Below are 26873 nucleotides of genomic sequence, written 5' to 3'. Positions count from 1 at the left end.
GCCAGTTTGTTCAAATAAGTTTCTTTTCACTCAAATAATGCTTTAAATGAAAAAAAAAGAATAAAAGATCAAAAAAAAATAAAAAATTATATAAATTTGAAAATTTCATAATTCTATTGTGCATACTTTAGAGCGAGAGCGGTGCGCTCCGCTCTTGCAAAAGAGCTACTTGACCCAACACTAGTTGCAACTATGTTACCAAAGTCCCTGGGTACAAGAAAAAATCGTTTGTTCGGTCACGATGGGCAAAAACACCGATTACGATTAATTTGTTCGTGTAACAAACAAACACGCTCGCCTGAAAATGGTGTGAACGTCTGTTACCCATGCATCTTCACCCTTCTTATTATGGTATCTTATCTTATCCCGGCACTTTGCACTCTTCTATCAACCCGAAAGCATTTACTCAGCACATGATCACTTCCCACGGGATCGAACGAAAGCGTTGGTAAAGGAGAAAAACAAAATGCTCTATTTGGGATCTTCCAATAGCGTCCTGTCTCTCTCTCTCTTTCTCTCTCTCTCTCTCTCTCTCTTTCTTGCTTTCTTACTTCACTCTCAAATCGAAAGGCAAACAAGATGAAAGGTTATCCCAATCAGATTCAAATAAATTTTCCTTCTGTTCCTTAATCGTCCCCAAACGGTTGCCGGTGGGTTGCTGAAAGTGTTGGAAAAAAGGAACAAAATAAAACGAACGGTCAATGCTTGGGGTGGCGCTTTTTTGCTGCCATTCGAACATTGCCTCACACAAGCTTAGGTGGATATGTAACCATGTAAAGAAGCCACTACGGTCACTCATACCGGTACAAACAAAGCTTGACGATGGCGCCACGCTGGGCCGAACGGACACATTTGTTTGTCTGCTGTCTTTCGAGGTCGCTTTCAAGGACCTGAAGTGCACACAAGCACTTCTATTAGGGGTGTGCTTTGAAGGCAAAACTCCCCTCCCCAAAAAGGTGGCAATCCCGGGGTAAATGCTATGCTACGTATATGTTTGTGTGCGTATTTTATTTTTGTTGTTGTACGCCTTCTTAAGACACGCTTCGGACACATTTTTTTTCGCGTTCTCCTTCAACGAATCTATCGCTTTGACGCCTAGAACGAATGTAACCAACCATCCGTAACGGGAGCTTCGGTTGCTTTGGCAAACTTCGGAAGCTTGCTTCTTGTTGACTTTCCTTCCTTTCCTTTGGAGGTAATTCGAGGGGCGGCTAGATCAAACCAAAGAAGAACATTGTGGATGGAAAGGAGAGTTCGGGGGGAAAAAAGAAACGAAAAAGCGAAGAAAAATCCCACGCTCGAACTTTGCACACGGTAAATGCGGAAGTGTGGAAATTTATCAGTGTCGGAATTTTCTGGCCAGTAACTCAATTTATGCTTATTTATTTACGAGAAAGAGATTTACGCTCGTTGACTTTTTCCCTTTCTCCCGCTTTATGCCGTACGAATTCGTACGAAAGAAAAACACTTTTTCACGAGTGTTTTAGATGTTTGAATAGGTTTCCCTTTTTTTTCTTTTTACCATAACGTGTCAGCTAGTTTGTCTTTTCGATAGTGCTTTTACTCGATAGTACAAGATGCAATCTGGTAGATAAGGGTCCGTACAAATGTACCATTGTTTGATCAATACACAAGCGATGGGGAAGGTCGGCTCATAGTTAAGGTTAGTTCTTGTAGAGAGTGGCTTTTTTTCTGTTGTTGTTAGACTAGTGACGGTATTTGTACTGCATGCGACGTAACCTTATCTAAGCTGTTCAGACGAATAGAAATAAAGTCGTTTGCTGCGCTGTACATTATAGATTAGCGAGATGATTTTGGTGAAATTAAGCGTTTCATTTGTTAACAAACAACTCAACATTGAAAATTTATTTGTTATAAGTCGTGGATTGAATATTGACGTCCGGTTTTCTAAGAAAAGACATTCGGTCACTCATCAGTCGGTCAGTCACTAAGAACAAAGTCACTAAATTAAAGAGAAACTATTACACAAATTATTTTTCAGATCTTTCTTTAATAATTAAAAACAAAATCCTATAGCTTCTACCAACATCTGATTTGATATGTGATATGTTTTTATCTCAGTTATTATAAGTCAATTTGGTGATTATCTAGTTAGGAGTGATTTGACAGTATATTGCTTACCTTTAGGCGTATTTATACATCATTAAGTTGTAGAGAAGAGTTATATAGTAGAAATATAATTAAAATTTATTATTTTAGGAAAAAATCAACACACTATTCATGAAACATTCGAAAACCCTTTTCGAAATTGTTTGGTGTTGGGCTCGAAACTTTTGACCGTATAACAGTAAAATCTAGATATTATTTTTAATGAATCTAAAATATATTTTAAATTTACAAGTAAACAACTGTAAAACAGTTTTTTTACATTTCTAAAATGTAGGAAAAAATCAGATAGACTTCATAGTTGTGTAATAGAAGTGTCAACAGACAAATTCGCGTTATTAAAAGGAAGATTTATTACAAAATTGTACACAATGCAGTAGTTTTTAATGTATTATTATATCTAAAACCAAATTACAGCCATATTTCTTAAAAAAAAACAATCAAAACCTCAATTCTTAAAGAATCTACTCAATATCATCCTAAGACTTCATCTCAGTTGATATTAATAATATTAAAACAATCAATATTTTAATCAATAGATATTTATGGTAAAACTTTAAAGAATCATGTGCAGTTTAAAGCGGCCCCAGATGTTTAAAAGAGTTTAAAGTAAAAAAAACTACACAAGGTTATTTCTAACGTAGTTTCATTCTTAACAAAAACTGTAAAGTTTATTAAAGAGCTATTAGCCAATGCTTCACTCTTCATTATGTTCTCATACAAATCTGTTTCAAATTCACCTTCGCTTAAGCTACTGCTACCCACCCAATGCTTGTCACCATGCAAACTTTCTTCGCAGCAAAGAAAATAACCTTCGAAAGCACTAATTGCAGTCATTTCGTCCGATTCACCGTAATGGTCGTCTCTCGCTCCAAAAGGGTAGCAAAACAAAACAATCTCCTTCCCGAGAATAAGCGCACCCTTGGGTAAGTGCAGTTTTTAATAACACTGCCAAATGGACGTTGCACAAATTTTTGGAACAAAATGCAGACCTGCAAATGTACCGACTGTAGTCCGTCCGGTGGGTCAAACAGTGGGAAAGCGAGTAGGGCAAGACGACACTGTCAATGTGTAAGTAAAATGAGACTTAATCTCTTTTCTTCGCTTCGAAACACTTCCGGTTCAGTACGCCCAGCGGGACATTCCACGACTGTTGCAAAACGGCAGAGCGGGCAGAAAACTTTGTCATGAAGAAGATGGCAACCGTTGCCCCCGAAATTGTGACACACCCGGGAAACGCATCGGGATGAGCTGTTGTCCCTTGCACACCGAACGCGTGTGCACTCGAAGGATAAGAATTTCTTTTCAAAATCACCCATCCATGAAGCCGTCCACCACCGGGCGGGAATGGGAATGTCAGGATGGACAACGTGCAAAGTTTTCAATTATTTTCTACACTTTTAAAATTCAATTACATGTAGATGAAGACACAGGCACGCGCGCGCCTTCATTGGGACGGTAGTATAAGGTGGAGAATAAAGAATTAAAAAGAAAAGGATAGAACCATTTACTTACCGATGCGTACCGGAGGGAAAAGTTCACTATCATCTGCTGTTGGCCGATGATCTTAAGCGGATCAAAAGTGCAGCCTGAGGCTACGGTGAAGAGGTTGGGATCGAAAGCTATAAAAAAAAACGCAACAGAAAATGCAACCGCGTGCCGGTGTGCGTTCGACGACGCGCGAAACGCGCAAAGCATTAAAATTAAGAAAATGTTGTAAGAAACGTACAGCAAGCCTGGTAGTGGAAGCGAACGTTAAACAAATACGAGAGAACAGCTTCTAGGATGATTCCATTGCTCGTTCCCTTCGGTTCCCTAATCGAGCAAGGGAATGGTAAGAATATCGGTAATGTTGGTGTTGATAGTCCTTTTGGTGTCCTTTGGCAAGATGTTTTTTTCTTCCTTCATCTCTCTTCCCTTCTAGCCTGGGGCAGTTGCAACAATGTACCATCATCGTTGCAGAACGGCACGTTCAGGTTTGGGCGAAGGGAAAACTGGAAAATAATAAATAAAAGTTGTAATCTAGAAACTGCCAAGGTGATAAGCGTGTACCCGGCGTGTTCTTGGAACTGTGTGCACTTTCGTCGCATCGTAAGCGAAACATTGTGCGATCGAAGGATGGGTTTGCAATTTTGCGTACGCGACGTTAAAACAAACGAGTTGGTATTGAATTTATTCATTGATGTTTATTTACTTTTTACTCTTCTGCTGTGCGCTGCAACGGTAGCAGAGTGGAAGAAATTGTCCATGTTATAGTTTAAGCTCTTGGAATTGTTATTTAATTTAAAAGTTTAATTTAACAATGTCATGGTTTGATAGCTTTCTGTTTCGTTGCATTGGAGTTTATTGTCTTTATCCTTGGAGTTTGAAAGTTATAGTTTACTCACTGATAGACTCAAGGTTAAGTGGTTGAGTGAGTGAGTGAGAGTGAGTGAACAATAACTCACACAACTCAATACAACATCCGGGATAATATCTGTTCTAGACTGCAGTGGAGGAAAAAGCTCTCCGAAGGCCGTAACCGAAATGGTAATTTGGAGTCTCCAGAACTATTGGTGTCACACTGGGGTGGCTTTACCTGGAGGGAGGGACGAGGTGATCGTGGACAAACTAGGAACAAATACGCCGATCCGTATCGTACCGAAATCAAACGTTCTGGCCATTACTAAAATGACATATGGGAATGAGGAGTGAAGATCTATCCCGCAAACGTGAAGAAGGGACACAGAAAGGAATGGAGGGTTAAGGGATGGCTGTAGTATCGAGGTAATGTGAAAGTGGAAATTCGCCTTCTTAACGGCTCCAGGCTTAGCAGACGATATACAACGTTGGAGATTGGAAGGAACTACATCCGTATACCCGGAAAGAAAGTGGAGAAAAGCTTCCTTTCGCGAGTAAGCTTTCGCCACAACCATATTCTATCCTGCCCATCATTGTTATACCAGCGGGCAACCAAATTATCGAAGCACATTCCAATACTGAGTAAACCCAGCAGGAATACAGAGCTTTTAGTCAGAGAGGATCGCAGATCTCTGACACTATGAATGATGAATTCGAGTGCCTGATTTTCCCTGTTGAGTGAATGTGACTGACGTGACAGGTAAGTGTAGTAATCAAGTCAAACTCCAAGGTCTTTTATGGAACTTTCTCTACTCGCTAGAGTAGAATCCTCAGGGTCTTTTTTGTAGAGTGACCACAAGAAAAAAGATAACAGTTATCTAAACATAACGTTAAACTATTGGAACGACAACAAACACATAAACATTGAGGACGTTTTGAAAATGTAAGCCATTCGACAGAGTAGAGAAGCGAGTAATAAATTTTAGATCAACCATCCTTAAACAACCCTTAGAAGGAAGACCATTAACCACAATCAATAACAAATAAAGAAAAGAGTAGTATTTAGTAGTTATTATTGTTGAGTTTTTATCTATTTTTAGTACGAATACGCAACGCCTAAAAGTATGCAATTTACTATTTTGTGATCAGTTTTTATAGTTTATGGGTTTATAGTCAATATATTTCAAGATGTAGTTTGAGAATATTATTTGTCGATTTTTGCTACATGTAGACTTCATTATTATTGCGCCAGGGGCACTTATCATCCGAACGTTCAAATCGCGTGTACTATTGATTGTTTGACACATGTACGAATGTGTTCCAATGCTTCTCCAATTCCTCGAATCGTACTGTGAACATTGCCTTCAGCGCAACAGCTTACGCTGAAGCATTCCTGGTGGAGCAATTGAATTCTGGTAATTGCCTGCTGGTACGCTGTGTACGGTGAGACAACTACTGTGGGAAACGGATTTGTGTTTCTGAGGAAGTTTCTGATGTTGCTGTGCTTGTTTGCTGTGTTGTGACCGATTCAGGACAGATGTATTAACAGTGTGTTTAGATATTAATGGTCTGGTTTACTAATAGTAACCGCTGTATAATATCATGGCCCCAGTCCAGCACTTTAAGGACAACCTCACTAAAAGTTTAAATCTATATTTCGCAAAATTTGGGAAAACCGAGGTGATGGAGATTGGTTAGAAATTCGTTTCTTAATAAAAATAAACTCCATGTGTTTAATATTTGTGTCATTTTCAATCGATGTATAATGTTCTTGAAATGTAATTAAAAATAGTTTTTTTAAGGGAGTTTACATTATCACAAAATTAATAAAGAAACCACAAACAGTTCTCACTCATTCGGTAAAGTGAAGTTTTATATCAAGCAACAGTTAACAAATTAAAAGTACGTTAAGAAGGGACATTAGTTTGAGGTTTCCAAGGGTGAAACTTCTACATCATTGCATCATTTATCATTTTATGGTAATGCTGCTCGATGAGACAGGTTGCGAGACGGTTTTCAAGAAAGAAGGAAAAAAAACTTTTCACCCTCACTAGAGAGGGTTCCCGGTGAGAGAAAAAAGTACGATATGCTGCCATGTCCAATATTTACATAACCTCAATAAATCTAGCCGGAAACCATATTTCCACCACTCCGGTTGTGGTGGCCTTGGGTGTTGGGTGTGAAAAAAAAAACGGAATCCATACCCCCAACACACCCATCACAACTATTCGCAAGATGCGACTGACTGAGGGTGAGCAAACTTCTTTTTTTTTTGCAAAAACAGCTGCTTCACCTTGACTTTCTCGCGTAGAATTGAGCTTCCACTTGAAGGGAATTTGAATAAGAGAAAAGAAAGAAAAAACCCTCACACACACACACTCACACAAAATAAAAAGGCTAGCAAGTTAAAGTGAAAATCCGGTGTGAATAATCCTTCGCTTATCTGTACCATAATTCAGACCGTACAGGCTTTCAGTTGTCCAACTAAAGAGCCATTGCATGTCGAAACAAGCCTTAAACCGTCCACCTCCGATCTTCATCCGATCCTTTCCCTCCCTCTCTCTCTCTCGGCTGTTGTACCACCAACCATAAACTCATCGCCCGGTACGAGATGATGTATGGGAACGCGTACGTTTATCAAATGCTCATCTTAATAGACTTTCGTGCGGTATAACCTCACACATTGGGGAATTTTTTTTTTTGCACCCTACGAGTTGCCTTGACTTCGTTCGAAACTGTGTTGTGTCGGGGTGTCCTTCCGAGTGCGATGAAGTTCCGAAAGGAAGCATGTTGCCATAGCCGAAATGTAGCAAACATATCCACTTGTTTTGGGTGCCTATAATGCTTCGAAACGGGAGGTGGAGTTGATAGGCATTTCTGCTACTAAAACTCCAGCAGACCAAAAAAAAGAAACAGTAAAATCGACCTGCATTCGATGAATGTATACGTGAATGCTTAGGGAATCGATGAAATACACCAATGCAATAATGAAATTCGTACTGTTGATTGTGTTTTTTTTTGGGCGTTGCTTTCTGATGGTGCAATAGTGCTTTATTTGCATAAAAGTCATCAGGATTCATTTTATGATCTTTCGAATTCGATCATGGTTCCTTTGGAGATGGTATTGAATAGATATAAATGTTTAGGCAATAAGGCATCAACACAACGTTGTGAAGATTTGTTTCAAAACGAATGAAATGTTCACATTTTACGATCATGATTGTTGGCACGTTTAGTTATGAGTTTTTAGTTCTTTGAAGGCGGACAATAAGATATCAGGAAGCTTATTTTTTAATTTAACAATTTTAAATACTGAAAAAGCAACTGTTAGAAGCAATCATTTTGTTTGTCCACGAAAGAAAAACGACCGTTGTCAGCCTAAATATAGGTAATGGTTGTTAATCCGAAAGAAATTAAACACTACAAAACTTTACATCATAGTACCGCCGTCTATTGTTAAATTTGAGAACTAAATCTGTCAATCGTGTCTAAATCTTTCAAAGCGATCGTTAAGTGATCAGTGGGAACAATGTTTACAGTTTTGCATTGATTTTTACCAAAAAAAGGAGTTTTAAACTGTTTTAAATTTATTTAATTGACGCCTGTTAAAGACTTATTGCTATTTCTTATCTCTTCTATTTCCATCTACCAGGAAGGTCTTGGCTAAACGATCGGTATTTTGCGTGGGTTCAATTTCGCACCTTCCTTTTTAAAAACTTTCCCACTCGCTACTTTCGTAAAGCATCCGTTGACATAGGTCGAAATAAAGGCAAAGTAAAGGTAAGTAAAATACATCAAAATCTTTCAACATTCTTCCACCGCGTAACCGTTTGACCTTCCACCACGGAACGATGGTCAGCAAATCATGAAGATGCGTTTTCTCTCTCCCCTGGCTCCTGTCTCTCAACCCATACGATTGTGTTTAAGGTTAAATCCACTGCCCTTTCCGAGGTACGCTTAAAGACCCAAAGAAAGCGAAAGGATTAATTACTCTTCAACGCACGCAAAACCTTCCCGGTGTATCCCTTCCGTTTAGCTGAGATGAAGAAATAAAGTGAAAGAAAACTTTGCTTTTTTCCTTCCTGCTTCATATTCTGTCACTTGTTGCAATGGCTTGCGAACCCATGCCCTTAGGGTGTCCCTTGTCAACGTCCTTTCCGTGGTAAATGTAAAGGTGCATTACCGGACGCTTTCTTTCGTGAACTATTTCGAGATCGCAAAAGGTGTCTCAAAACAAAAATGGGCGAAATTTTCGCTTGTTACACAAAAAAAAGGGGAAATTAAGAATGTCACCAAAGCAAAGGAACGATGAGATAGGTGCCAGATTGTGTTGATTTTGCCGCTACAACAAGCTAATGATGAAATATTTCTTAATTTGTATGCTGCGGGCGATGAAGTATAGCTGGATCCTATTTTTGTAAGATTGTTACCTAATTTATGTTTTATTTTTAAACATAGGATCGTTACCTCTAACTGATGTTGATAAGTTTGATTAATTTATTTTTTTTTATTTTTTTAGTACTTAAGTGCTAAGTACACATTCAATGCTTTGTTACACTTGTTTAATATGCAAAACAAAATTAAATTTACTTTAACAATATTCCACCTATCCTAACACAATCTTGCTCAATCAGCAATGGGGCCAATTTATTTGATTTTACAGCCCATTTTCCGGGCATTGAAAAACTGCTTTCCGGGAAAACAATCATTTCAATTTTATCACACCGGGAAAAAAAACCTTCCGGTGGCATAAACTGGTGCCGCTGGCATAAACATATTATGTCATCTTCCAGCTGCTTGCGCTTCGTTCGAACCAATCAAAGCGATCCTTCATATAGGGTAGTTGCTGCCCTGGGAGAATCTGGCACATTTAACATGCTTTCGATCCGTTCAGCAAAACGTTCGTGAAGGGAGCAAAAGTGGAAAGGAAAGAAAGAAAGAAAATGCACCGGAAAAATGCATCATCTGAATCCTGCCAAACGATGAAGATTCATCGCATCACAGACACACCAGATCCAGATACTTACTCTACCTATACCGGGCGTCCCGTGCGCGACGTTTCACTGTTGAACGAGCTTGGGTAACAAAAACAAAAACCAAGCAAGCAAAAGACGATGGAAAACATTCACTTGAGCGTTTGTTTTCCATCCCGATTTCCATGCAAGGTTTCTGTGCCATCTCTCGTTCGCTTTTGCTCACTAGCTAAAACCTGAAGAAACAAAGACAAATAAGCGTACGGTTGGGAAGAGGATGTGAAAGAGCACTAGAAAGTAAGTAAATCACAGTCTCACATTTACACCTCTTGCAGGACCGCACGAAACTGGTGATCGTTTTCCACGAGCATGCCGAGTGCATTTGCGCGTTCCTTTTTCGTTCGATGGCTGTGTTTTAAGATGGCCCGTAGCTAAGGATCCGTCCCAGGCTGGCAAGACGGTGGTGCTCGTTTTGCTAGCGAGCAACCTACCAACGGATCGGTTTACGCTATCTTGCCATCAAAGTGTGTGGAAGTCGTAATGGGTTAATGCAATTATTGCTATCATGCACTTCTTGCGGCCGGGTTCGTTTCTTTTTCCATTTCCACTTTTTTCCCACTTATACACAAGCACACACTCACACACACAAACACGTACCGGCACACGAACTCACTGGGTGAAGTTGGGGTCTAACATTTGCTGCACTTTGGTGCACTCGAGCACGACCTTCCTTGTTGGTAGCGATAGCGAGACAATGAAAAAGTTTATGTACCATTTTAGGTCAAAGAGTAAAACTTTGGTTAATTATAACAATCTTGATGATATTAAAGACAGAACTGCCCTACTTATACGTTGCAATACTACAAACAGATCAACTTTCGTGTATATAATTCAAGCAAAAGTTTTAATCTACTAACTGTCAAATAAAAGTGACAGCTTTGCTACTAACTGACAGGCGATCGCGTGGATGACACCGAAAACGAATGCTCACGTTTCTGCTCTGTTTTACCTCTATTTTAATGCTTTGTGATTTCTTAAAAACATAATAAATTATTCCACATTATAATGACATACCGCACCACGGGGTTTTTGGCACTATTTTTAAGTTTTTCCTACATTTCTCTTCCTTGCTATCACACCAGTGTGGCGAACACAATCTCTTAGTGCAGTGGAAAATCTCTACCATCTCTTGCTGGATAAAACACATTCCAGAATTGGTAAAGTACTTTGAACTACCGAACTCACTATCCAACAAGAGTTTTCCCGTCGCTAAACTTCTGCTCTCTGTCTTAATTTTTGTGTTCGTTTATTCACTCACTCACACTTCCTTGCTACTAGCAACCTGGAATCTGCTTTCTTGTTTTTAACTTCCGTTCATTCGTGTTCTTTTACCCTTCCATTTCACTGCTTGACACTGCACCGGGAAAAGAGCTGATCTCAATTACGGGCATGCCACTTTTGCCAGTTGTCGGAATGCTCCACGCAACCAAGATGCCCACCCAATTGCAACACTTCACTGGAGGGTTAGCCAGATGGATGGTGGATGGAACGGAGGGATATTATGTGGGCTACGTCTTGTTGAGACCACAAACACAAAGCACCCTTGGTGTGCACATACACACAAATATACAGTATACCCACGAACAACCACACTCAAGTTCCCTTAGCGTACGGAAGCTCGTCCAGGCGTGGCACTATCACTTTTAATGGTCCATGTAAAACGAATTGCACTTTTGTTCCGAACGATCTCGCCTGCAGCTGGAGATGCACTAAACCGGGCTGGGGAAAATTTCGGGAGATCGAATGTTAAACGAATTTCCGTTCGAATTTTAGTTTTTAAATTGGATAAAAGTAAGCTTAATCTTGCTGAACGGTAGATCTGAAGCTGAAAGGAAGCTTTATCGAATTGAAAAGATTTATGTGGTAGAGAAAAATATCATTGCAATTAGGAATCTTGAGGAATAAAAATAAACAGCGTTTTTTACATAAAAAAGCTTGTACACAATGTGTAATAATAATGAAACATAAATGTTTGATAATAACTTTAATGAAACTCATCATCATAATCGCGTGACTTTAAGAGCTGTTACAAGCAGTAAAATGACAGAAAAAGGGCAAATCATCTACGTTTGTTGTGCTATTTTATGTTGCACACACACACAAAAAAGACATATACACACAACAAATACACGATAAGAAACCGACCCCATCCTGCCCCGGTATGGTACACCACCGACGAGGAAATCATTTTTGAGGACACCGTTTCCTTATGGTCCATTTATTTTATGTGCATATTTTATGCTTCACCGATGGTGTGGACGCTACGTGGCCCATGCCACAAAACCACCAACATCCGTCCGAATGCACTTTTTCCCGTGCGCTTCGGAGCGCTCGTACCAGCGTGCGAACAAAGTGCAATAATTTTGTCGAAATGAAACACGTGCTTAAACAACGTGCACACCAACAACAACAACAATGACCGCTCGCCATTTCCGGTAGTCTTCCCACCAGAAAAAAAACAAGTCTTTCGGGTACGAGAATGCTACATAAAACAATGGAACATGATGTTGGTTCGTCTTCGGGAAGGAAGGAGAAAGTGTAAAGTGGCATGGTGAAAGGTTTTGCAAATGCGAAAGCAAACAATAAATGCAAACAACACAAAACAGCAACGTTGGGCACTTAGTGTGAGTAAGCCAAATAATAACGAATCCTGATAAAGAAAACGAAAGAAAGAAAAAAAACGACAATACAATCCTGACTCTTGTTGCTGTAAATATGCACTGCAAAACCAAATCGACGGAATGGGTTTTGATATTCCCATCGACGAGGGAAGTGTGAGTGGCCATTTAAATAGTACACTGTTGAACAGTGGTGGTAGTAACAAAGGAGACATGTACTAGTAACAGAACGAATGGAAAGCGGCAGTGAATAACCACCATTACCCTTACAAGAAAGAGTGTCCCCCCACCCCCCTTTTTGTAATGTCCTGTATGACATGACCAGCAACACATTGAGCAACATGAATCGCTTTTTGTTGCACGCGATAAGCGATAAACAAACGCATTCATATCGTCACGTTTCGATACTGCCTGGGTATGATGTTTAATGACTACGAGTGAAAGTTTGTATACCACCGGGTACGGGTTCCGTTTTACCGGTAGTTTTGTATAGTAAATATACAATACGAGTGGATTGTGTTTTTGGGAAAGATAAGCTTCTTTTCATCTTTTTTTAACCACTTACAATTACATGTAGATTACACATTAGAAGAGTTTTTTGATGCCATCAAAAACACGTCGTGCGCCTGAAAGTATGCAATATCAACAAATTTAACGCTTTTCATAGTTTGAAGTGTTTACGTGTCATAATAAGTATTTTTTGCATACATTCTTAAACCATTATTTTACAGATGACTTACATACCTAACCCAACTCTTTTACGATTTTTTTCAGATTTCACATTTCTTCTTGCTCCACTCATTTGATTTTTTGACTACTTCTTCATTTGTGGCACGACAACCTTAAGAAGAGTTGGCCTACCTTTTCTGACTTTCCTTGACTTTATTTACCCATAAGAGGATAGTAAGTCCTATGTACGAGGCTTCGCTCCAGAAGGGATTTGATCCTCGGTCCTGTCGTGTAGAGACCAGCACCATTTTTTTTCGACAACACGCAATGGATTTTTTAGCTTAGGAGCAGTTGATTTCAACACGTCAGTTTCTGACAGCTTTTAACGCACGATTTTATAACTCCCACTGTCAACACTTCAAGTGGTGTTAGTCGTTACGCCCTTTCAATTTGAAGGTTGTGCGCGTGTTACATTTGAAATGCTACACTGAAGTTATGTTTGATATGCAAATTATGATTTAATTAATGAATAATATTTATCAAAAATGGGCTCAAGAACTTTCACATTTCACACAACAACAGGCAATTCAAATAAAATTCAGTTTAGCATAAAATAATGTGTCCTTATCATTGAAACTTACGAAGCAAAACTTTATATAATTAGTACAACGTACAAATTCTACTAAGTTTCATATAAATTGTGCTATATTCCTTTACGATTCATATAAAGTACGTACCGTTTTGTTTACTACGCTCTCTAACACAGTGCTTATACTATCAATGTTCCGGCATCTCATCCACAGAACATAGTGTTGCTTACATTTTCTAGTCGCGATTCAGTGATGGCATCACAGCTTAATGCTACACTCCCGAATGCCTTCCGCGGGCAGGGCTTTCGGACTCCATTAGGGTGCGTTTTCTTATTTTCGTTGCACCATAATGAAAGCAACCCGAGTTGCAGACATATTTACCAAAAAAAAAGCTCAACCGCCAGTTTAGGAAAAGTGGAAGAGTTGCCGAAAAGCTCCATTCGCACTGCTACACGCTCATAATCCGACACCGCAAAAAAGCACGCGTCCGCAAAAGGTGCAGCTGCAGGTAAATTGAGCGTAAACCGGTGAAAGAATAAACAACCAGTTTCAAGTATGGCTCAAGTGCATTTTGCGAGGCAACCGTTTTGCGCCAGTAGCAGCCGTAGCACTCGTTATTTAGGCCAAAGGGGGAAAAGGCTGCACCGGTTTTGCAATGGCCATGGCGTGGTCGCAAAACATCGCAAAAGCAAGCCTATCTTCACCTAGCGTCATCTATGTAGGGTATGCACTGGCCACAGGACAAAGGAATCCCAGCGCTGTGAAATCGTCAGACGCAAGCGAATCCCTTGTATGGTTGCGCACTTGAAGGGGTTTTTTTTTCTTTCTTCCCCTTTACCTTTATTTGTATTGCCACCACAACTCAGTTATGAAAAGGAAGCTCTTTTTAAAAGAACATACTACTACTACTACTACTACTACTACTACTACTAGTGGTGATGACCTAGGCCCGGTTGGTACACTTTGCAATGGGTTATGTGCGTTATGCGTTATGTGCCCCTTTCCCAAAACAACATGCCAGAACAAGCATCTAGCGCTAAAGGTGAAATGGAGACGGAAAAGGAATAAACACAATTTGTGACAATTGGCCGCACCGTCTTCAGACCGACTATGGTTAAATTCTTCAGGTTAACGCGTTAAAAGCAAAGCTAATAAATGCAAGCACAAGCACAAAGCACAATTGGCCAGCAGGATCACATTTAGCAGGAAATGCCTTTTTCCTCCACCACTCCATTATCTGTTGAGTTCTTTCTCTTACTACAACACATTTTCTGCACACAACATCAAACGAAAGGTTGCCAAAGAAGATGGTTGTATCGTTGGCTTTTTAACGCTTCCTGTTGCACCTTCATGCACCTTTGCCTATCATTTTTGGGGAGATGGAGTAGTTTTAGTACCAAACTTTCTACTATTCCGGCACGCGGTATGAGTGTATTTGTGGCTCAAGTGTGTGTGTATGTACGTTTTGTCCAAAAATGGGGAACCACCATTTTGGGGCGTGTGTGTTACCGTCAATGCAAAGGATGCTTGCCGGATGGCTAGCTGGGCTCGGCTGCGTTTTACATTATTATCATTATGTTGTTCCGTGTTGTGGAGATTGTTTCCCGGAAACGCTTTTCGGTGGCAACATGGAGCTTCCTTTAAAACATATTTGCGTGAGATGGAAAGGCATTTTCAGAACTGGTGTGTTAAAACCACGGAAGCAGAGAGGAAATTTAATAAATACTATTTAAAATTAAAAATACGTTTTAAAATGTTAAAATGAGTTGAATGTTTAATCTGTAATATAATATATCTAATATATCCGTAATATAATATATCCTAAATATAATATCTTAAATATAATACATAAATAAATATAATATATGTCATGCGAAATTTGTAGTTTCTATTTATTTGCTTATTAACGGCTTGTTATTTATTGTGTTATTTCGTTATTACCGTATTTATTAGTAATTTGTTTAAGCTTACTTATATGATAGTTAGATATAGTTCAATGCGACAAACAATTCATATAATCGTGGTGGGTAGCATAGTAAACATAATTTATTTTATAATTTTACTATCTAGCTTACCCCGGAAACCTAGCTTTGCACTTAAACATCCGATTTGTAATTAAAGTTTTTTACTAAATACTAGCTTACCCGGCAAACCTAGCTTTGCCCTTAAACATGCCTTTTGTAATTAATGCAAACATTTTGAGTGTTCAATCTTGATTCGTGTGGTATTATTAGAGCGGTGATTAGAGAATATCGTTGATTAACTGAAAATTCTTAAATTATTGCCATTCTTAATCCAAATGATATTCCCAATCAAAGCATTTTTTCTTATAATTTGTGGCTCTTCTTCTTTTCTGCTACTTCAGGAGACATTTCTGACTTTCCTTGACGATTGGGATTTAATACCAGATCCTTCCGTGTAAGGCGCCGATTCCACATGTACCACCGAGCCGCAAAACACTAAATAACATTTTTTAATTATTCACACACTTGCTTTCTCCTTATTTATCACTCACTTTACGCTTTAATGAAAAAGTTGCACAAATAAATCGTCGCACACATGACACTACTACTTTGATTGATTTATTCGTTAAAACTTTTTTGTTTCAGAGGTGTTCAACATTATTCGTGTTGAAAAAATGGCTATGCCTACTTGATAACTCTCGTAGGAAAAACAGAAAAGAACTCATAATATTGGCCAGAGGCCACCTAGCGAAAAGAAAAGTAGCGGTAAATCTATTCTCATACCTAACGAACATTTAGCGAAAATTTCATACAAATCGGTTCTGCCGTTTCGGAGGAGTTTGCACACTAACACCGCGACACGAGAATTTTATATATATTGATTTTAAATGTTGCAGCAAAATATGATGGTTAATAAACTTACTTTTTAAATAGATTAGCCTTTTAGTAGATATACAAAATCTAGGTGGGTTTTCATTTTGGCTAGCATTAGTTATGCAGTTGAGTACAACGAATGAGGAATTTCCATACCTACGCACAAATCGACCAAATGGAACACGGAGAATCCGGTACGTACTTAGGACGTTCTTTCATAATACAGTTACAACCTCAGTGCCAAACTTTGCAAGAAGAAGCAAAGAGCATTGAGCATCGGGCTCATTTGCGGTCCTCAAACGACATGGTCAAATGGCTATAAACCACTAGTGCAATCGGGCCCATGATATGACGTCCCGTTACCATGCTACCCTAAAGACACCGAACCGAGCGGCACTAATTAAATATGTTTCAACTCGCAATTAAAACACGATTTGCAGACCCATCACAATTCGACCGAAACCTTCGTCAACCGGGTCGGGAGAGCTATCCAAAAGCGATGACCATCGCCCAGGCACGCAAATGGATGAATTGAAAATTTGTGGATTGCAGCGGAAATGATACTGCCGGCGTAGGCGTATGCGTATTTGCTATGCGAAAAGAGTTCGATACCCGGCAACGATGTAGCTTAGGCCTCGACCTCGAAAAAGCGGGGAGGGTTTTGTTGTTTAATATTTGACACGGTACATGGTACAGTGTAGTGTAGCGCTGCATTTCAGACATCAGCAGCTCACAGGACTAATCACTGCAACTCTGTGTCCTTTTTCGGGGGTCGGGATCGTGCTTTCTATCGTGCGTACCAACCCTGTCAACGAATTCTATCCTCTATCGAACAAAACCACAAACGCTCGCGTATTTTGCAATCATGTTGTGGTGCGTTGCATTCCCCTGAACGTTACTCACATTCTTGTACCGATTCGGGGGGACAGAAAACCCGAATCTTGATTGAGACTAGTTTGCAAGCCTGACGGTTGTCAATCGACGTGAGAAGGTATTAAAAGTGGATTTGACGATATCTGATGGGATTGTGGGTTTTGTTACAACTTTTGTGTGCGTGGGTGTTTTGTGTGTGTGTGTGTGTGTGTACGATTTGTGGTAGCATTCTGGTGTGCTGTGCATGTTAGACGGAACATGCAACGGTGGATTAAGTTTCCAATGAAATGTAAAACACCATGCGCCTCCATAAGATGTAAATTTTTAGGTAAATATAACAAAAAGGGGTCGTTATGTTTAAACTGTTTTTGAGGGTTATTTGGAAAAATACACGAAAAATTTCTAATTATAATTGTTAATTCTGATGTAATCAGAGAAATTAATAAGTGCTTTTTAACACATTGTAGTGAAACATCATGCGCCTCCACCAATGTAGTGAAACATCATGCGCCTCCACCATTATAGTGAAACATCATGCGCCTCCACCAATAATAATTACCGGTTGCGAATTACAATTTAAAATGATAAAAATGAAGAAAAAATTAATCTTGTTTTCCAAAAAGGCTCTTTTTTAAATGCCGTTGAAAAAATGTTGCTGACACGTTTTTTTTTTTTTTTTTTTTTTGTTCGGTTAGAACGGCCTGGCCGTATCAAGACTTATTTTACCGCGTAGCAGGATAGTCAGTGCAGGCTACGGGGGGACGGTCCGGATGGGATTTGAACCCGGTCCCTGCCGTGTGGACGGGCGCCGTTTTTCACATGCACCACCTGGCCGCCCCAGCTGACACGTTTCTATTTGTTACAGAAATGGACATTTATTGAAAGGTACCATGCGCCTCCATTTGATAAATTCTTTTTTCTTTAATTAATATAAGATTTATTTTAATATTTTTTAATTTTATGTTTGTTAAATGTATGTATCATTTATAGTTTATATCTTAAATTAAAATCAAGTGAAGTAAACTATTCGTTAAATATTGATCATGTTTAAATCGCATACAAAAAAATGTTTATAAATATACAGCGCATGATATCTTATAAACTGTAACAGAGAATCATTGATAAAAAAGGTACATTTTGCATTTTATTTTACAATTAATAATAATACCCTCCACGGTGTAGTGAATACCCCAAAAGAGAAGTTAAGAACCATCTCCAATCAAACGTTTTATCAATTGACTGATTACTTACCCATGTTATGCACATGCTGTGAGTTTTTAAAATTCATACATTCGCTGGATTTACACAGCGGATGATGGGTGCATGTGAGAATATGAAAATGACCATATTCCCGCCAGTAAATAATTAATGAAGCGTTATGTCTGACGGTAATCACTGTACGGGAGATGAAGCGTGATTCTCAAAAAAAAAAGTTTCTCCAACAGACCAATAATCGATCGTTATCTTTTTAATAAGCTGTTAAGAAAAATGGTTATTGTATTGGGACGAAAAGAGGTACATAAAGTGGATGGAATCATATTGCTACTTAACATTAATCGTTGTGATAATGATACAGCGACGGGTGTTTTTTTAAGAGTAAATTACATTGATGGATGAATAATCCCTTTTTTAAAGCTTACTGTCATTTCGTCAAAGAAAAAAAAGATAGCTGCAAGAATATACCTACCCACATAAACATAGATATTTAGCCATTTTTCCGAAATATATCTTGATGTATGTTACTTCATTTTTGTGAACATTACCTCTTAGCCATGTGCACTCAGCAGTAAGTAATCAACTACACAAAAGGTATTGGATGAATAGTCAAAAGCACAAATTCCTCCCTTTCTCAAAGCATTCTTCCGTACAGTAAAATGATAACCAACATAAAAAACATGAAGACTGGCATGTTTATACCAGGGTTAGATTATTTATTCGCAAATACTTTCATTAGTCGCCTACAGTACAGTCGCTATACATGTTATACAGTCGTGCGTCTCTTCGCTTGCCACTTCACGATTGATACACTCCCTAAACATCCTTCCTTATCATTGTCCCTGTGTTTGTATGTGTATGTTTGCGTGTAGATGTGTGCTTTATTCATCCACCCACCCACACACACACTCACCCTTACCATAATGCTAGAGCAGATGGGCTGAATCTGGCTCACATTGTCGACCGTACGTAGGTATTGCCTTCCTAATTGTCACCTTTCTTCTTCGATGCAGGCTTATCTATATCTCGGTATACACAACTGTATTTCTTTCTTTCCATATTTACACATCCTTCAACGCGCACCCATCAGCATCGTGTACTCGTATCGCAATAATGTTCCGTCTATTAAAGTTCTTACTGAGCGAGAAGTGTACAAATAATTCTCCCACCCTGAACGCATCGCAGTAGGGCGCACAGGAAATTACTTTCCACAGCGACGACAGTGGAGTTTCCTAGCGACGACACATATACACGCATACAGTGAATACATATTCGCAGCCTGCTATTACTGGTAACAGCTTACTTTTTATTCTTTCTGGATGACGCTGTTTTGTTTTGCCTTCATTTTATCCTACCCTAGCCATAGTGACAGATATTCAATATTACTTCTTTGTATTGTTTTTTTTCTTTTCATGGTACAAATAAAAAGGGATTTTTTCTTCTATTGTGCACCTTCCCATGCAATCTCTTTGCATAACGGGACCGTCGGTTTGGATGTGACAAAATTTATTCACTTTAAATCGCGCGAGACAAAATATGGCGAACGGAGTAATGAATATCCTGTCATGGGTTTCTGTTTTTTTTACTCCTTTCTTCAATGCCACACTCCATTACAGGGTCACTAGACCTAACCTAAACCTCGGGGGAGAATATAAAAAAAAGAATATTTGCAGACACTGTGAGAAGGGATATTTTATTATTAAATTTGTTTCATTCACGACTTCAATCTTTCGAGCTTGGGCTGTCATTTTTGGGCTGAATACGAGATATTGGGTCGTTTCCGTTCCGTTCTAGTTTGTACCCTTCAATGGTCGCTAGTTTTTGTTTACTTCGTTTTTACTTGCATTTACATCGTATCTTTTAACGTGAAGATCACTCGGCTGCACGAAGAAAATGAACTGAACCTTATCCTCTTTGCCGGAAGATTTTTTTTAGTTTTTTGTTCTCATTTTTAAATACCAAACTGAAGCTGCTACTGTTGTCCAGAGCAACGCAACGAACCATATTTACATCGCACAACAACGAAATGGAATGCCCGTTATACTGACCGTACTGACCCTCTTCGACTTCGGAGAGATGTTTTGCTGGTTTCACTGTGTTCTTTTATTTTTGCTGTTGTTTATTTTTCCTTCATTTACTCACATTCCATTTACTACGATTTTGATGTTTTCCGTTCCGTTTGACAGTTTCCACTCGCGACTGAAACGATGTCCGTCCTTCCGACCGGATGGTTTTACGGGTTTATCGCTTACCAAAGGGATTGTGGAGGGTACGACGATTTTTTCCACCGTGCTTCAACCATGCTAAATGGCGCTCGCCGGTCCATTTCCGGGTGCTCGAGCATCCCGAAAGGGAATGGAAACCACTCACAAAATGCAAACCAAACTGACCCACTAACAGGGGGAGGGTGGCACGGATGAAGATAGGATTGGTGGCTATGGCTATGTTCACACCGATCGGGTCCGAAAGCATTCAGATTGCGTAGTGGAGACGGGTGCCCCGGTGGCGACCGCAAGACGCCGGCCGTTGACCTACACTTCCTGCACCGGAAAGCAGTGCCACTAGGGTTGAAAACACTATTTGCATAACCGCTGCCAGTGCTGTCCGGCTGCCAGAATGCAGAACACCAAGCGTAAGGATTATTCGCCCCGGACCTAGACTGGATGCTGAAGATGACATGTCTCCTGCATTGGGGAAGAGAGTGTATGTGTGTGTGTGTGAGAAAGAGAGAGGGGGAAGATGCAAGAAAAAAAGTTTAAAATTAGAATCATCATGCGATCAGGGTCGGTTAGAGGGACAGCTCGGAATGATTAATGGACGAGAGTGTCAAAAGATGGGTGAATAATGTTACCCCTAGGACCTACTACTTAAAAGCTCAAACAAGATGTCCGATAAGCAGAATCTTGCTCCTAGACTGGATAAATAGTACACAAATACAAAAACACCCGATTCATAGTGCGTTGATAGTGATTTCAAATGGTAGAATTTTTTTACTAATAAAAGCAATGCTCTTCAGGCAGCTTTTGAAAATATATAAATCAACAAAATATTATGACATAAATTTAATTATTTAGTTACATATTTCTCTAACAAATTACCATCTAAAAGTAATGACATATAGCTGAAGATCGCCACGATCAATAACTTTATGATTTTTGACGAGGTGTTTGATTGTTTTTTTTTTAAGAAGATCAACAGTTAGATCAACCTGTATGAAACATTAGCAACAATTTATCAGCAATTAATTTTGTAAACTCAACATATAGCGACAGAAATATTTAATTTTGATTTATATTTTGCTATCCAATGGGTGAAGAACATTGTCGATATCTCATTTATTATCTTTGATATTTTCTCACAGAATACATTGGTTGCATATATGAAACGAAATATTAAGTGACCGTTTACTTGCTTACAGCTACGGAACAATCTCGTTTCATGGAGTTGAGTACTTGGAAAGTGTTTGAAATATTGCAATTATTTTTCATATAAATTCTTTACAAAATCCAAAAAACAGGCTATAAAGAAAAATTGAATTAAATAAATTACGACATCAATCAAATTCATACTATTCGTTCACAGACTCAAAAATAAACTCTGTTTTTGTAGGTTTTAAGCACTGAAATGATGGTGATATAACCCTCCAAGCAATATCTAATTTGGCAAAAACTTATTCCTGCTTATATGTACATATATTTCTGGATATTAAATTTCCAACGAAGTTATCATTTTCATAACCCGCGCATATTATGCTTACACATTCAGCACAATTTCCGTCGCCATTTATTTGATCGTGGCGTTTTTACTTCGTTCCTCATATTATGACATTGCTTTAGCGTATCGAATGAAACGCAGCAAAAGAAAAAAAGGATGAAACACACGCCACCGATGTAACGAAGGACAAATATGAAAATCATTACGCTAAAAGTTTTCCTCCCAGTAGGTCAAACACCCCCGGTCGCTATCAGGTCAGTATATGGTTTAATTTTCCTCCATTTCACCATTCATGGGTTGGAAGCTGTGCTTAATATGAGAGAAAGAGGGAGCAAATAAAAACCACTTCCAAGCGAAATAATTCACTGCCGTTTCGCCAGTTAGTTTCAGATGCACTGCATAGTTATGCTTCCTGGAATCGTCGGAGGTATGTATGGGAAAGCTGTTGACATATCAACCTTTCATGTTTGTTCGCATGTTACAAACGGTGGCAGCCTTTCAACGGACACACATACACGCTTGGTGATGGACATGGGAACTATAGAAGCGCCCACTGTCATGGTACAGATTGGAAGGTGTAAAAAGGACACGAACAAAGCACAAAGTCCCTTCATTTAGCCTTTTTCTAACGAGCATGAGCCTCCCATCCCCGAGGCTCAGTGCCAATGGTCAAATAGGCAAGGTGTGACCGTCTCGAACTGGCAGGTTGAACATTTTTAACCGGTGAACATCGGTTGGCGTGAGAATAATCGAAGGGAAATGTAATAGGCTTTCTATCACTGCACTTTATAAAGAGCTTACAAACGATTGCATGGATGGGTTTGTAAGTTTGCCTGTTCAAAGAGTAAATAGACATGGAAGAGAGTGTAAAAATTAGCATCATTTCACTATGAAATCGCTTCTGGAAATGGAAGCTTTTCTCCGAACTTTGTAATTGATATGGACGATTCTTATTGATTTAAAATAGGGAACAGATTGATATGAATCCCTATTAACTAGTTATAACTAATGACATGACTACCAAAAAGCATTAGAAACAATATACATCTTTATTAAATATACAATAAAATAAAAATTGCCTAAAGTTATGCAATTTGAATAACATATTAAGCTTTACCGATAGTGATGTTATTCAACTAAGAAGAAATTAATAAATTATTAAACAAGTAACAAAACTAAACAAAGCCTTTTGTTCTTGAGAAAATAAGAAAATATTTCACTAAGCAAGAACTCAATATTATAAACCGAATCGTCATTGTAATGCCATTAATTATCTCATCCACTAATATGCCAGTCTGTGCGCCATGAGAATCTTCTCGTTGGAGCAAAATCATCGATCTTAAGTAATCAGTATGTTTAACATTTTGAGATTGTTCCACTTTTACCGGTTGTTGTAAGTATAACAAGCTTCAGTTACTTGGTCTCCGGTTTCACTGTCTCTTTCCCTAAAAAAAAAGAATCTTCCAAAGCACCAAGGAACCTTCAGAACGGTTTTTCAATTTACCAGAAAATGCAATATCATTACAATGTCGGTCAAATTTGCATCACCGTGCAGCTGGCAAGCAGCACACAGGATGCATAATGGTTTGTAATTTGGCCATAGGGCAAATCGGATCCTAAGGAGAGGAGAAGAAAAAACGAACACAGACAACGAACCAAACATCTTGCGATTATTCGCTCGATGATGGCGCTACTACGCTAAAGAAAGGTGCTGTTTTAGCACCAGCCTGAAAACCTACGGCTACTGGCTAGCGGTTCGGTCACGTAATAACATTTTCGTTTTCGTCATCGACCATCGGAAAACGCTTGCAGCGTGCATACCGTTCGAGCTGAGAGTTAGCTACCGGGCGCCTCCATCGGGTTAATGTGTGGGGTTTTCGGTAAAAGTTGATACCAAAAAAAAAGAACTCCGTCGCTCGCACTGTAATCGGCCAGCTGAGGCCAGCTAGTAGTGGAAAAGAGCTCAACGATCTGACTTCTGCTTCCGTTCTCATCTGCATGCGAAGCTCGCGATGAATGTGCCGTTCTGCAAACTAATTGAATTCTGTCTGTGCCTTCGCATTTCGAGGGGGGACAGAGGCAAGCGCAGCTAGGCAAACGGGCATTGTAAACGTGTACGAGAGTTTTACCCGAAATGTGTTTTGGCACAAAACCATCGTTGCTTTCTTTTGAGCGTTTTGTGACCTACCAATACCAAAAAGCATATCCATACTTGCAGAAATAGCATCGTTTTTTGTTGTTGTTTTATTTTTCGGCCTGACATTTTTCAACATGGCCTAGTAATTTGAGATGTAAAATGCGAAATTTCAATAACAAAATGTTTGGTACTTTTAATAAAACAAAAACCTTTTCACATAGCATTCACATAGCTCATCAGTAAGGTAACTTATAGTTAAAAAATGTCGTGTCATGTCGTGGGTTCATGTCTACAAGGTCCCAATTCTGCTCCTAATTATGATTACAACGGCAAATGTAGCATATGTCGATGAAATCGACATAGTCCGTTTTACCGGTTCTTCTTTTGGGGGACTACAGCCTCAAGAGGGTTCTAGCGTGCCATTTCTGATTTTACCGGTTAGCATGTGTAAATTACTTGTTACTCTATGGTTTTGTGCCAGGTTCGTTGTGTTTATGTTATTCACCATGTTCATAGTATGATTACTTTGCATACATCTAGGCGTGTTCTAATTTCAAACCACTCACGTGGTATAACGTGACGGCAAGCTTCTTTCGTCCAGCAGTTGCTATACTTGCATTTCAGAGGTTAATCAAATGGCCAATGATAATCGCCTTGGCAGAACTTTACACAAATTCACAGAAACGTTCACAGAGTTAAGCTATAATCGTCATAGCATAATAGGCTTGTAACACCGACTCCGCCAGTACTGCAAACTTGTTCTGTTTGCGGAGCCTGTTTCCCCAAAGGACGAGAAAGACCATCTTGTGTAGTGCTTTTGTATGTAGGCGTGATAGTTGTTTTACATTCAACCGGTATACGGAACACCTGTACACCTGCTGATACACATTTGAGTGGGATGATACGATAAAATGGTTCACGGCTCAAGTGAACCAGCTAGAACTAATTTAGTTTGACATCCTAATTAAGTATCATTCTGAAACGAGTCTTCCAACTTATCTATCTCATCAATACTGAGCAGACAGCACTACATACAATGCTTAAACTATATTACATATTCAAGATGGAGCCTAAATGCATACAATCCGCAACACAAAATGACTTATTTTTACACTTTTCAGTAAATTTCTTTTTGTGATAATCTGGAAATGTGTAGTAAATATTTACCATTAAAATTACCTTGTATTTGTGTCATGTAAGCATCGCTGTTCTGATTGTCGAAATCACTACCATCGTGATGATGGTAGGAAGATGCGGCCGACGATTGGTCGTAAATCGAATGTACGTAGTTCACGGGATTCAGCCCAACCGGTGACGCTGAGGCGGCCATCAGCTTCGGTCGTTCGTCCTCGATCCACCGATCGACGCGCTGTTCGTAGACGTCGTGAATTTTTGCAATGCAGCTAAACTGCAGATGAAAGAAAATAAACGCAAAAGTAAGTTAGTTTGTGACAGCACTGCAAAAAATATGCGCAAATGGCTGAGTGGTTGGTTTATAAACAAGAGTCAGATCGAGATGAAACGGTACGCCGCTAACTAACTAACCAACTAACGAAGTTGCTTTCCTTTTCTGTTTTTTTTTGTTGCTAATCAATGTCACGCATCATCGATCGGCGTAAACAGAGTGTTGAAGACTTGATGTACTGAACTGACTGTACTGACTGAAAGATGTACCACACTTTCGCTGTTGCGATGCGATGGAAAAGATAAATAGCGCCATACACAAGCGAATCCTTTCGGATGCTCTTTCCTTGCCTACGCGAATGCGAACGAAGAAGAAATCGTACACAACTTGCCCACCCTTTCGGCCAGAGGAAAATGGCTTGAGTGAACATGAAAGCGACTGATGGCTGTCTCTTGAAGCAAACGATTATTTATGTTTGCATCAAAAAAAAAAAAACAGAACCTCAAACGGACAAACGGTGGAAAATAGAAGCATTGAGCCGCTATCTTTGAGGAGGCGCTTTTTTTTCTTAAGATGAAAGCGAAACGAAGCGGCTGAAAGTCAACGGACAAATGGAGTGGGATGAGAGAAAAAAAACACAAACTCGTTGCTTCTTATCTTTCATATTTGTACATCTTTTCATGCGACACTTTCACGTCGCACCGGGCCCTTCTTCACCCAATATCAGGCGCGTTCCGAAGTTTTCCTGCTACGTTGTCAATGTGGCGGAAAATGACGATGTTGTTTGTTTCCGGCAGAAGTTAGATTCCTGGTTGAAAGGAAGTCTAGTGAGTGTTTCAGGAAGCGAGCAATGAACCAACATTGCATTCCAAGGGAAGGAAGTATGTTTTGAAACAATTTAAATCACTCGACTCGTTTTATCCGATTTTAATTTTGAAAAATCTTTCCAACAAAATCAAGCGTACAATTGATTTCCTTTCTAAGTAGGTCACTAAAAAAGGGTGAAAGAAAATATTAATAAGAGATGATTCAACTACCACGTAACGCAAAAGTTACGAATTTTTGTCCCTCTACCTCCATATCGTAATGCAAAAACGTAACGCTGAAAGCATCATCTCTCTATTATATACGTAATAGTTTGAAAAACCCAAAATAATGCGAAATGATATGAACCCATTGGAAACCATGAAGAATTATTTTCCTTTTCATCCGATCTCGAAAAGATCTTGATCAATGATCAATTATAAGATGCGAAAAAAGATGTACAAGATCGACCGCTAGAGGATAGAAGTAAGTGTGACCTCCTCCATTGGAT

The 26873-nt window shown here is 39.2% G+C and overlaps 1 protein-coding gene across 2 annotated transcripts in view; it reads right to left on the bottom strand.

Moving 5' to 3' along the window:
• Window positions 1-18974: 18974 nt before the first annotated feature.
• The window catches only part of LOC125760743 (uncharacterized), a 36103-nt gene continuing 28204 nt past the window's right edge, over window positions 18975-26873 (bottom strand). The window contains exons 6-7 of one of the 2 annotated variants that reach the window (XM_049421170.1): window positions 25333-25561; window positions 18975-20986 (exon numbers count right to left, since the gene is read on the bottom strand). In XM_049421170.1, the coding sequence (XP_049277127.1) occupies window positions 20775-20986; window positions 25333-25561 (441 nt within the window). In that variant the 3' untranslated portion in view covers window positions 18975-20774. Of the gene's footprint in view, window positions 20987-24427; window positions 24928-25332; window positions 25562-26873 lie in introns of those variants that run through there. The other variant, XM_049421171.1, reaches the window with a different exon arrangement.

The sequence above is a fragment of the Anopheles funestus genome, chromosome 2RL, assembly GCF_943734845.2.
Source record: "Anopheles funestus chromosome 2RL, idAnoFuneDA-416_04, whole genome shotgun sequence".
NCBI lineage: Eukaryota > Metazoa > Arthropoda > Insecta > Diptera > Culicidae > Anopheles > Anopheles funestus.
The sequence above is the reverse complement of the archived record's forward strand: the minus strand, read 5'-3'. Positions and strand labels throughout refer to the sequence as shown.